The 13,625-nt window shown below is 34.1% G+C and overlaps 1 protein-coding gene across 1 annotated transcript; it reads right to left on the bottom strand.

The window, feature by feature from the left end:
- Positions 1–736: 736 nt before the first annotated feature.
- Positions 737–8,924, bottom strand: LOC110453680 (FAD-linked sulfhydryl oxidase ALR-like). Its single transcript, XM_021502743.1, has 4 exons — positions 8,799–8,924; positions 8,548–8,662; positions 6,396–6,610; positions 737–2,624 (listed from the first exon to the last, which is right to left on the bottom strand). The coding sequence occupies exons 2-4, from the start codon at positions 8,653–8,655 to the stop codon at positions 2,462–2,464; spliced, it is 486 nt and encodes a 161-aa protein (XP_021358418.1). The 5' UTR covers positions 8,656–8,662; positions 8,799–8,924; the 3' UTR covers positions 737–2,461.
- Between the last annotated feature and the right edge of the window lie 4,701 nt (positions 8,925–13,625).

Raw genomic sequence — 13,625 nt, forward strand, 5'->3', positions numbered from 1 at the left:
CAGAACAGTAATGATTCTGATGTATATAACTACTACTGGGCATACTACACAACAGTAATGATTCTGATGTCTATAATTACTACAGGGTATACTACAGAACAGTAATGATTCTGATGTCTATAACTACTACTGGGCATACTACACAACAGTAATGATTCTGATGTATATAACTACTACTGGGCATACTACACAACAGTGATGATTCTGATGTCTATAACTGCTACTGGGCATACTACAGAACAGTGATGATTCTGATGTCTATAACTGATGTCTATAACTACTCCTGGGCATACTATACAACAGTAATGATTCTGATGTCTATAATTACTACTGGGCATACTACACAACAGTGATGATTCTGATGTCTATAACTGCTACTGGGCATACTACAGAACAGTGATGATTCTGATGTCTATAACTGATGTCTATAACTACTACTGGGCATACTACAGACCAGTAATGATTCTGATGTCTATAACTACTACTGGGCATACTACACAACAGTAATGATTCTGAGGTATATAACTACTACTGGGCATACTACACAACAGTAATGATTCTGAGGTATATAACTACTACTGGGCATACTACACAACAGTAATGATTCTGAGGTATATAACTACTACTGGGCATACTACACAACAGTAATGATTCTGAGGTATATAACTACTACTGGGCATACTACACAACAGCAATGATTCTGATGTCTATAATTACTACAGGGTATACTACAGAACAGTAATGATTCCGATGTCTATAACTACTACTGGGCATACTAAAGAACAGTAATGATTCTGATGTATATAACTACTACTGGGCATACTACAGAACAGTAGTGATTCTGATGTCTATAACTACTACTGGGCATACTACACAACAGTAATGATTCTCATTCGAGAAAGTAAAGTCAATAGTACAATTTTATAATTCGTTTGACTGATTTATATACATGTATTTATGTGCATATGATTATATGTTCAAATAAACAATCAAAAGTGTGTTTCGTTCTCTCTTTTGTTGGTCAAAACAACCATCACAAACAACAGTTTATAATAGTATAACGGTACTAAATCACATGATGACCGTACTAGTACTAATGATACTCGAATGTCTTAAACAGTATACTATCATTGATGATAACGGACGTCTTAAATAGAGCACTATTTCAAACCTTCTTTTCTTTTCATTTTCCTTACAGGTACTATTACCCAGTCCTGTGTTGGAAATCATAAACACGAAGATTTTACATCGACTTAAACATTGTAATGCCATATGTTATTTGCCACTATGGCAAATGTTAGTGTATTTGAATTACATAACTTTATGCAAAAAGCTAAAAGTTTGTACTTCTTACATAATTATAAGAGCTGTCAATGAGGGATAAATTATCATTAGGGACAGGGGTATTTTAACAAGGGGCCAATGAAAAATACATATAAAATTTGAGAAAGATCCCTCAAGTACTTTCTGAAAAATACAGATATCAATACTTAACTGTCAACATGCAAAATGCCTTCTGTTTGTCATTTTGTTCTTCTGATCAGTCTCAAAAGTAAATATGAACAACAAGCAACCAAGAGGAACCTACATATCAAATTTGAGAAAGATCCCTGGAAGACTAAATATTAAATCTCAAAATCCAAGATGGCCTTCTGTTGGCCATCTTGTTTTTCTAATCAGTCCCAAAGTAAACAATCACATCTGTTGACCAAAGGAAACCTGCAAATCACATTTTAGACAGATCATTCCAGTGCTTTCTTCCATTTGTCGGCCTACTCAGTTTTCCGATCAAACCCAAAATATGATATGATTAACTAGGGACCATGGGAACCTTTATGTTAAATTTGTAAAAAGATCCCTCTAGTTCTTTCTGAGAAATAGCGCTAACAAAAATTGTCTATTAAGGAAGGATGGACAGACCACTGATGAAGGGCGATTTGACCAACCCATCAACTGATGATTGTGGGCCAAAAATCAGAAATTCATAAACTCGTTATGTTACTACATGTATTGTATTCCATATAAAATCACATACTTTGACATTATCACATTTATATCACAAATTTTCATATCTGAAAGTATATGCTATGACAGATAAATAATGATAAAGTTATTAACATCATGATCTGATTGGTGAACCATTCGTACCTTAGAAGATTCACAAAGGGAACCAGCAAGTTTAGAACTTCAGAGTAGTACTATACAATGTACTTTAATGAAAGATATTAAACTGAATAAATGACAAGATAAATTAAAAGGATAAGTCAGAAATAAAGTTACCTGTTTATAATATATTAAAAGAATGATTCTCACCTCACTTACTGTAAACTTTTACAAATGAATCCTAGATACCAGTTCCTCAGTGGTATATATAATATTTAGACAGTTAATACAAAAGACAGTCTTCCCAGTCAAATATGACCTCACATTAAAATGTTATACATTTCAATTTCAATAAAAGTCAGCCACAGCTACCGTCCTTCCAACCATCTCGCCATCGTTCATTAACTTTGGAACAGTCAAATTCTGGTTTTCCAATTTTAACGTTAACATTGTTGTGTAACCTACACAGCCATTGGGAAAGTGAATGCTGGCTTTTTGTGTCTGGCTGGTTAGTCTTCAACCTGCAAAATACCATTGAAACTCTTCAATATACATGTGTTAGGTTGAACTGACAACACTTAGCTGCATATGACAGTGATAAAGCCTGCAAGGTTTCAGGGAAAACTATAAAAATCTATTGCTCCAATTTGATATTCATATTGATCAAATGTCCATTTTCTGACAGAGATATGTGCTATGTATTATATATTAAAATCACCAATCTGCTTATTGTTAAAGAAAAGTAGTTGGTTCCTTGTCATTGACTGCTACTGTTATATAATGGTCAAATAGGTTTCTTATTGACACCCGTCAAAGATATTTTCAATGCTTTACACTATACACATGGGAGGCAACTCTAAACATCAATGGTACAGCTACATTTGCCATGTAAACAATATATAAATTGTGGAAACAGCCCCGATCAATGGTGTTTAAAACATGTGAGCTTTATTGTGCTAAAAGGTGCAATTTCTACTCTTTTAATTTGTTATCAGATTTCTACCAGGGTTGACTTAAAATGTTACTATATAAGTACATATCACCACAGGTACAAAAATCCATAAAAGTGTCAGCCAACCCATAACAAGATATTCCAGAGCGATCATGCCACATACCTTCATAATTATCATAAAGTTTGATCTCTTTTCTCTAACCTACTGCACTTATATACAGTTAAGCATCTTGTTATAACATTTAATTCAACTTCAAATAGCTGTGTTTGATATTGTTCTTTGGAAGTGACGTTGTCACATAACCTAATGACTAGAACTGTAATGTGTAATAACAGTACACAAGAGAATTCTGATTGTGGCAGCCATGTTTTTCTTCTGATTAAGAAGCTTGAAACTCAAAACAAAATACACAAAAGAACAGATAAGGAAGAACCAACTTATGAAACTTGAGATGGATCTGTATTTTACCTTCTCAGAAAAAGTGATAATAAACATTTCAGAGCTCAAATTCAAGATATCTGCCAAATGGCCATCATCTTTTCCCAGTCAATCTGAAAATGGAACATGCACAACTAATACATGTACCTTAAGGAGCCAATATAAAGGAAATTAACTATAAGTCTCACTAGTTCTTTTTGAGAAGTAGCAATAACTAACTTTAACTATCAAATTCAAAGATCCTCCTGAGGTAACCTCCTTAACTGTCAAAATCCACCTGACATCCATCTTGTTTTTCTGGTCAGTTTCAAAATTGAACATGCACCAGTAAGGGCCATGAGGAAACAACATATGAGATTTGAGAAAGATCCATCTTGTTCTTCTTCTCAAATAGTGATAACAAGACTATTTAAGGAGAATGACAGATGGATGATGGAGGGACAACAGACAGACAATGGAGGAGAGATAAAATAATGTACCATGGAGGAAAGAGGATTTGAACAACCTACCATCTGTTAAACGGGGCTTTTTTGTAATTTTCTTTTTAGTCAAGATTTTTTTGCAATATATGGTATATTTACATTCAAACAATTCATATTATATATTCAGACCTCACAAGACTCATATATACTCTTACTTACATCAGTTGATATATTAGACACAAGTACATGTAATGGTACCCATGTACACATATATCGCCTTTATGAGAACAGAGAGAGAGAGAGAAAAGAAAAGAAGAAGAAGGAAAAAAAATAGCAATGAAAAACGGAGAAAGTCAACAGAAAGAGGAAGAAAAAGGAGAAACTNCTGAGAAATGAGGGTAATACTCAGGACAAAATATATTTATATCATAAAAGAGATTAACTTTAATAAGTTCAGACAGAAACATCAACTTAAATTCACAAAAAAGGGACAAAAAAATATATTTGGAGTTCAGGCAAGATTCAATACAGGTATGGTAAAAGGGACATAACTGCCAAAAAAAGTCCTTGTGAAAACTTAGTGTGTGCTGGCTACATGTATGTGCATCAGTGTATTTTCAAAATATAAAATGAGAACTAAACTGTGGGAGGAGATGTATTGCTGACTTGATGATATTAAATTATTTAATTTTGGCTTATAATTCCAGGAGGTGGTTCCATTTTTTCCATTCTCTTTCCAGTTTTCTTACAAAATTATCCCCCTTGCAACATGCTATATATTTTTGAACAGAATGATGGTCTTTTATGCTGTTAATTAAACCATTTACTGACAAAGTGTTTTGAAGGCATCTTGTTTTATAAATATAGTGTTTGATCATAATTAAAATTTCATTATCTAGTCTGTTGCCTATACCTGACTGTGACACTATTCCAAAAAGGAAGGATTCCTTATTAAAAGAAAATGGGATAATTAAAGCTTCTAGTAATGTTTCAAACTGTATAGGAAATTTTGTACAATGGCACACCCCCATAATGTATGAATTATTGTTTCCCTATCTAGATTACAAAAAAACACATAAAAGGATTATTAGAGAGGCCAGCTTTGCATAGATATATATTTGTTGTCAAAATATGATGGAGAATTCTTACTTGGAGCCACTGGAGTTTTGTATTAGTAGTTGTGCGAAATGGAATTTGATATATTTTCCCCCATTTGTTGTCCCTAATAAAAAATATTTTAAAATAAGAAAATAAATGACATTCACACAACTACCGAAGTTACCTATTATTTGTACGTTGTGCTATATTTGTTCTCTACAATGTTATAGGAAGGTTTCAAGCAGCATAACCAGTATGTTTTATGTGAGACATTTAAACCACTAGTACACATGTACCCTATCACCATCATCAGACAAATGACCAGTTCCTTTGGTACATGTATAACAAGTAGGTGCACACTTATAGTAGCACAACTGTTAAGAATGGTGATAAAATCTGTGAAGTTTTCACAAAAATTTGATAAAGACAATACAGGAAATGTGTGGACAAGATTGGCTTCAAGTTCTACAAAAGGGGCAAAACAGAAAGAAGAGATGTAAAGATAAACACAGGTGCATAACTACAGAATGTGGCAATTACTCTGGTATATCTGTGAATTTTCATAACATTCAGATGAATACTGTAGCAGGAATTATCCACTCACATGTATATCTCATAAACCTCCTCCCAGGCACATTTTAATGGCTATCATATTTCCTTATAACACCCCTTTTGATGGTGAGAAAGAAAAAATTACCAATAACATGACACTTGATCAAAAACATATTCTCCTTGAGATAGTGGTGACTACATCAATAGGTGACTTGAAATGATTCTATCAACAGTAACCTGATCCAGAATACCCCTGTCTCTTTGTTGCAGGCAAGGGTTCAGGTGGGTGGGAAATAACTAAAATATAGTATTATCTTGTGCTATAAGCTGATGGAATTGTTGCTTGTGTTCATTTAGGTTTTATATATATATATATATATATATAGAATAAAAACAAATTTTTCAGATCGTCCTCTAGGCCTTTCTGCCTTCTAGGGCTTCTTCAGGCGGATTCATATATAGAAGAAATAAGATTAACGACCGACTAAAAAACTAGCTGCTTTCACCCTTCACAGGGCTCTTCAGGTTTATTTCTAGAAGAGATGAAAGTACTTAAGACTCGTTATTGAGAATTTTTCTTTTTATAATATTTCTTCGTCCGTAAGGATTATTTTTCTGATTTATATTATATATATATATGCACATAAAATAGAATGAAACCCACTTGGAGTATTATCTTTGAGACATTCTTGCAAATTGTGTACAACCAACTTAACTCATCATTTCAAATTTGCTAAATTTAATAAAGTCTATCCTGAAAAAACTGACAAAACCTGTTTATGCATAACTTGTACATGTAGAACATAAGGCATTAATTGTTAAAACTTACTCTACTCTAAGATCCTCAGCACAGTAATCACACGGGTAGAATTTGGAGAATAAGTTGATAAACTGCTTCATTTCTGACTGATGTGTTGAGCTTGGTTTATCTGGAAAGTATGCTGCCATTGTATGGAGAAATGACCAGGTATTCCGGCCAAGGTCATTTTTATCCAGTGGACACTGAAGGTCATTTTTAAGTTTTGCTTTCATCGTTTTTGGAAGCTGCCAATGATAGAATACATGTACATCAGGCTTATAACTATGACATAATTATCAAGACAGACAAAATTCATACTTGTATAGACATTTTTACATAATTGACATGTAGGACAGTTAAGTTCACCTATCTTAATTAGCAAATTTTGACTTTTTTCACAAAAACTTTTCATTACAATTGTGTACATGAAACATTTTTCATCAATATAGTAAGACAGTAAAAAAGAAAACTGAAAACAAATAGAATATTTTTTACTTGGTTTTCTTAGGTTTCCATAAACAGAATTGTACATGAGTCTGTGCATGTGATAATTAGGCTGCAATAACAGAAATAGTTGTGATTTTTCCATGTGCAAGTTTCTCTGATAAAGAATAAAAGAAACTTTCATCAAAATAGCTTTAAAACCTACTGATTGAAAGTAAGAACATGTGAAATTAACTATATAGCTTAAACAAGTGGTTCTGCATATAATCAAATTATCATATGCTTGAATATCAGTTTAATCTGTTTTGCAATTTGTATTGCAATACATGTAGGTATTTCTATTAACACACTGCATGACAACAAAATGAATTCAGCGTTCTGCTTTCTAAACAATTTGAAACTTAACCCTTGACTTTCTTATTCTGTTTTTCTGTTCATATATTTAAGATTCGTTTGTATGTTATGGATGAATGCAATTCACATGTAAACCATCCTCAATATCCAGGGGTTACGCTCACTTTTGCTCTCTGCACCCCTGGAATTTGTCATAGAAAAAAAAGGCACAAAAATAGCTGTTTGATTGGTCTTGGGTAAAAAAAAACCTGACCAATCCCTTGGCTAATACCTGTCCTTTGAAGTTTACAAAGGCGAGACCCGACTTCAAAGCCTGTCAATTTTTACCCTTAGGTAACTGCGAGATTCTTTTGGTTTCAACAAATTTTATTGTATTTACAAAAGGATGAGACAACAGGCAGTGCCTATATTAGTCTTCTCCTGAAACGGTACAACATATATACATTTACACAGAATAATAAGATATATTTACAAAATTATCGATAACTAATTACTTATTGAAATAGATGGACATTCTTTTGATGTACATCAAAGGATTGAACTAGTCTTCTTGTCTCATCAACAAGGTGGTGCACACAGAGCCTTCAATTTTACTATGCCATATTCCAGGGGTGCAGAGAGCGAAAGTAGGCATAACCCCTGGATATCGAGGATGCGTGTACACTTTCCTAAACATGTGTATAAAAAATTGACTGGGTTGGACCATTTTTCCTGTTGTGATATTTTCAAAGCTCTTGATGCATTCTTTTTTTCAACACCTTAAAAAGCAGAAGTTGTCAAAAGTTGCTACTTAACAGTCTCAGAAAGATTAGGGAGTTCCCAGTCTGTATTAGCTTTTTTCACATCATGAGTATTACGCAATTCTTGGAAATATATCATCATCTACTACAAAAATATATTCATCACACATGTAATTAACAAAGGTGTTTGTCAGCATATAGAATATACTCAAAAGTTTCACTGAACTATCTTCACTTGTTTCCAGTGGATCTCATTTTTGAGGACAAAAAAAATAAAGGTCACGAATAGCCTCCCTTACCTTACCAATGTATGATCGGTCGTCCAAAGCCTGATAATCTTTCCACGTTAACACAAATTTTCAAAATGTTATGTTTGATAAAAAAATATATCCCTTTTTCGCATTTTTCACATTTTTATTGTAGTATGTTAAGTTTATAAGACATTGTATTTAAATCTCTATTCATATACTTGGAGTATGAATCTACTTTTGTCAAATATATTTTTATAAAATATTTGAGTTATGTTCAACTAAGCTGACCAGGCTTTCAACAATAGTCCCTGGCTAGCAACGTTTCGTTAATAAAGAAACCAACTAAATTATAAACAGCATGGTTACCAAAAAATACACACAAAATCTACTTACTTTCCTTTCTGTCATATATTGATCAATGTATGAATCGAAGTCAGTACACGCTCTGCATGGTTTAGGTTTACCATGCCCCGACATGAAGTCGTCCATGGAAGCAGCCATCTTTAATCTGTAACAGTTTATGGTAGTCGTTATATAACCGCGATGGTTATTAAGCAGCAAATTATGGTTCAATTATTCAAGTAGCAGATTTCCACATAATTTGTATCAATAGTATTGACATCTTAATGCTATATTTGACCTACGTGCTAAGTGAAATCTTTTTACAGGTTGTCGTTAACGCCAAAATTGCCTCAAAATGGCGACCAAACGTATTGTCTATGATGAATTTCGAGTGCTTCTTGGACGATTTGGTCGTTTGAAGAAAACAGGTAATTCAGAATTCCTTCTCTAAGCTTGCAAATAAGCAATCATTTCGGTTATGTTTTTAGATCTTACTAAAATAATGCTTCATATTGTTTTTTGTGTGTACGTTATGATTGTAAATGACTTCATTGACCTTCGTCAGCCTAAAGTAACATTTTGGGTATTAATACTAGCGGACCTGCAAATGTTTATGCAGGCTTTTTCAATGCTTTGTCAAGACTCGTCTGAAAGCAGCATCAGATTACTAGGTCCGACCTTATTTCATAAAATCTGGTCCAACCGGTCAACCGTTTGGACAGCGATTATACGAAAACGGCCCTGTGCTGCAGTAGCCTGAAGATGTTGTTTGATTAGTACCCGGCCTCCACTATATAAAAACTGTCTCGTCTACAGAAAGCTACGTTACCGCAGCTATTGTATGATATTCGACAGAATAGTGTCGTAACTAATTATCAGATTATATTACGGTATAGTGAATTAATGATACAAGCCAAAATATCCACTAACTAAGAATATCTACGTTTTATTTCTGACCACGTACATGTGTCAACAAGGCATACAATGTACTCAAAACTCTAGAAGCAAACCTCAGACACAGTACAAGCTTTCATCTACACTGTACAACAATGAACATTTAGTCACTAAAATCACTTCTTATAATCTGAAACATTTTATAGCATGGTAAACATAATCTCATTATCATGAAACTGCTCTGGGAACTATCATACACAATACTCTGTTAGGAGTTCCGTATACATTCTCATAGTTCTGCATGAATGAAGATGATAACATTTGTATGGAATTTAATTAGTAAGATTGTTGAGCATTTTGTTTCTGATTTGACTGCTTCCTTTCTGATCAGGTGAATTTCTTTAGCAGAATTGATATTGATTCGTGGACAATTCGTATGTATTTTACACCTTTGTATACACACTCTTCACTGTTCATTTGTTTGATGAAGGTGACAGAGTACATACCGTACTAGTTATCAAAATGTCACATATAAACACTATTGGTTGTGCTACATGAATCTTTTCACAATCCATATTTACCAACCTGAAGAAAATGTTTAGAATGCAAACGTTTGCTCTTACAGCTTTGACTAGATATAGTCTGAAGTTATATACATGTAGCATTTGTTTAATGCTATCAATGGTTACACAATCAGTTGTAATTAATAACCACATGCCTTACATTAGTATCACCATGGAATTAGATTAGATGTTATCTAAGTCCGTGGTATCACCAATACAGTGACTTGATAAATAGAAGCTATATATATCATGAAATTACTCTTTTTTCCAGAATTTTCTCACAAGATGTATTTTGATTTCTTTGAATGGCCTCTCACTACATTTCTGTTTTTTGGAGTAGGTAAGTATATACTTAGGTTACTGATCAGATTCCATATATTATGTATTCTAGTTTTCATCTAATAATCATCTGTACATGTTGATATAAATAATAAATATATAGCTAGTCATGTTTGTTAATCCTGCAACTTTCACCTGCAGACTCCAACTTTTTGCCTTTACCTAATGTATCTGTGTCAAAATAATTCTGTGACTTTAAGCATATATATATATATTATGTATGAACTAGTTTTCTATTTGTAAGTAAAGTTTTTCCTTTGAGGTTATTTTTGTCTCAACACCACGAAGTGGAAACGAGACTTAGGTGTTGCTATTCGGCGATGGCGTCAACATTGGTTAAGTGATTGCGTTTAAGTCAGTTTCTCTGAAAGTATAAGTGCTAGACCAACCAAACCTGGACCGTGTATGCATCTTAGGTAGTACATCTCAACCCATGCATCAAATGCTGGATGTGGCCTACTGTTCATGGTCCATTGACTTTGTCAGCATCTCCATCAACATTAAGTTTTTGCATTGAAGTTAGTTTCTCTGAAAGTATAAGTGCTAGACCAACCAATCTTGGACCATATATGCATCTTAGGTAGTACATCTCAACCCATGCATCAAATGCTGGATGCAGCCTACTTTTCATGTTCCATTGACTTTGTCGACATCTTAGTTAGCTTTTCTGATATGTGCATTAATGATCAAAGCGGAGCATGGGTGAGACATATTAATCTGAATAGCTTGTTTGTAAATATATAGCCTTGATGACATTGCAAGATAGAAAACCAAGCAAAAATCCACTTAGTAGCCTTACAAAAAAAATATGTTTCATTTTACAGACATTGTTAATGTACATTGTAGCTCTTCAGTTGATGTGCCTGATCCAAATATCATTAAAATAATAACCAATTAATTACCTTTCTTTTCATCCACAGCACCTGTACTATGGGCAGGGAATCAATACTTACGTCCCAAGGGAGACGATTACCATCGCTACTTTCAGAAGTACACAAGTAAGGATTTCATCTCTCATTTAATATGAATTCAGTTTTGGACCTTATCTTTAAGAATTTGAAGCATATAGTCGACCCCTATGATGTATGCATTTTACGTACCTTCCATATCTTGCGCATTCAGTAAACATGAACATGATTGGTGTGGGTAAAATTCATATTTTTACCATGTTTTACCAGTAGATCATTAGTACATGTTAAATATGCATACCATCTCTGGTCCTATTGACAGATGAAAATACTTGAAGCTGGACTCTATTCATGTGTCTCTAAGTTTTTGTGTACACAATTAATAAAGCAGTTATATAAAAAAAAAAAACAAGCTGTGACTACATGAAAGATCTGAGGGTCATTGGCAGCATAGTTTACACCAACATTGTCCAAGGAACCAGTAGGCGTGTGGTATTCAGTTGAAAGACCAAAGCCCCGGGCCAGCCCTTTGACATATGTTTTCAGTATACGCATTTGGGTGTCCTTATCATTTGATGCTCTCTGGTTTACTTAAAAATTCATTTGCTTGGAATTTCTCATTAATGAATAAGTTATCAGCATGTTTATATCCTTAGTAATTATTTTTCATTTTATGATAATGCTTGACAATTTTGAAAATACACTGACAAACCAATATAAAAGAGGTCATCACATATACACTGCATATCTGTTAGATATCGACATAACATAATTATGGAAGGTGTACAGATGATATTTTACATGTACAATCAATCTTAGTTCAGTACTAGCTAGTTCAGGGTGAATTGACCTTACACATAATATTCCGTGTTTACTATAATTGTCCTGTTATTTAACTCCATAGTAAATTTGCCATGGTTTGACATTGATGAGCATATTATGTAGCATTTTGGACTCCAAAAATGTTTTTATTTTATTTTTCTGTTAAAAAAGTGAAACTGTGCTGTTCATATGTTTCATACAACACATTTATGTACTGGTTATTTTTATTGAGAGTTTACAGCAGCTATGTCATCTATTTTGCTAATGTTATGTTTCTATTTCAACTTTCAGTTAGCAGAGCAAAGGAGCCAGGCTAGTAGTTACTGAAGGACAGTACTTGGTGCTGAATGGAGCACTGGACTTCGGCTGTGTGCTAGTTTTCTGTAAATAAAGTGAATGAATGTTTAGTGATGCCTGTTCACTTGTGTTTTTTTCTCACCTGCTTGAAGGGCAAGTAATGATCAGCTTATAACGTAGGTTTTGGTCTCCCCAATGTTTTGACCTCAGAGACCTGAAGGGTCATTAACATAGGTTTTGGTCTCCCCAATGTTTTGACCTCAGAGACCTGAAGGGTCATTAACATAGGTTTAGGTCTCCCCAATGTTTTGACCTCAGAGACCTGAAGGTTCATTATCATAGGTTTAGGTCTCCCCGATGTTTTGACCTCAGAGACCTGAAGGGTCATTAACATAGGTTTTGGTCTCCCCGATGTTTTGACCTCAGAGACCTGAAGGGTCATTAGAGCTTTGTGTTGAGATGCTTGTCGTACGTTCATGAACTTGTCCATTAAAAAGCTGCTACCCGAACAGTGGAATTTGAAAATGCAAAGGGACTTGTATAGAAGGAAGGTGTGGTGCTCACATGGGCAAATGAAGAGATTTGAACAAAATTTGAACTGGGCCAAGAGGTCTTCAAGGAACTTAACCATAATTGATCTTGATGATCCTTTGTTAACATTTGTTCACTGGCAAGAATTCCCAGCAGACTAGGCATTCCTATGGAAACAAACTGTTTTGTGGGTGACTATTGATGAGCCTAGCAAGACTGGTTATAAAAACCCAGTTAATTCCTTCAATTTCATATTGGATATATAATGCAGTACATTTTGTACTAGCTGTCTAAACTCTATTAATAACAAGAAATGTACCGACTATATCAGTCATATATACCCCCCAGAGCTTGAAATCAAGGACGCCACAGACGCTACAAATTCAGGTTGTTTCCACGATATTTACTTGCAACATGACAAACAGGGACCACTTACTATAAAGCAGGACGATTTCAATTTTACAACCGCTCACTTTCCCTTTTTTGGTAGTAACAAATCTGCATTCCTAACTTTCTGTGTTTACATGTCGCATATTATTTGGTATTTAAAAGAGCTTGTTCCGAATATCATGACTCAAGTAATAGATGTCGACTGCTGACAAACTTACAACACATGTTTCCCAAAGATGCAGATTGTGATACAGTCTGGACGAGTTTTATGGTCACCGCTAGAACTATCTCATATGGAATATGCTATTTCCTCGTGTGATATGAAGGTTGGTGTTTTTAGGTCACCTGAGCTTTGCTCAAGTGACCTATTCTAATCGCTTTTCGG

This window comes from Mizuhopecten yessoensis, unplaced genomic scaffold (genome assembly GCF_002113885.1).
Source record: "Mizuhopecten yessoensis strain PY_sf001 unplaced genomic scaffold, ASM211388v2 scaffold7479, whole genome shotgun sequence".
Lineage (NCBI taxonomy): Eukaryota > Metazoa > Mollusca > Bivalvia > Pectinida > Pectinidae > Mizuhopecten > Mizuhopecten yessoensis.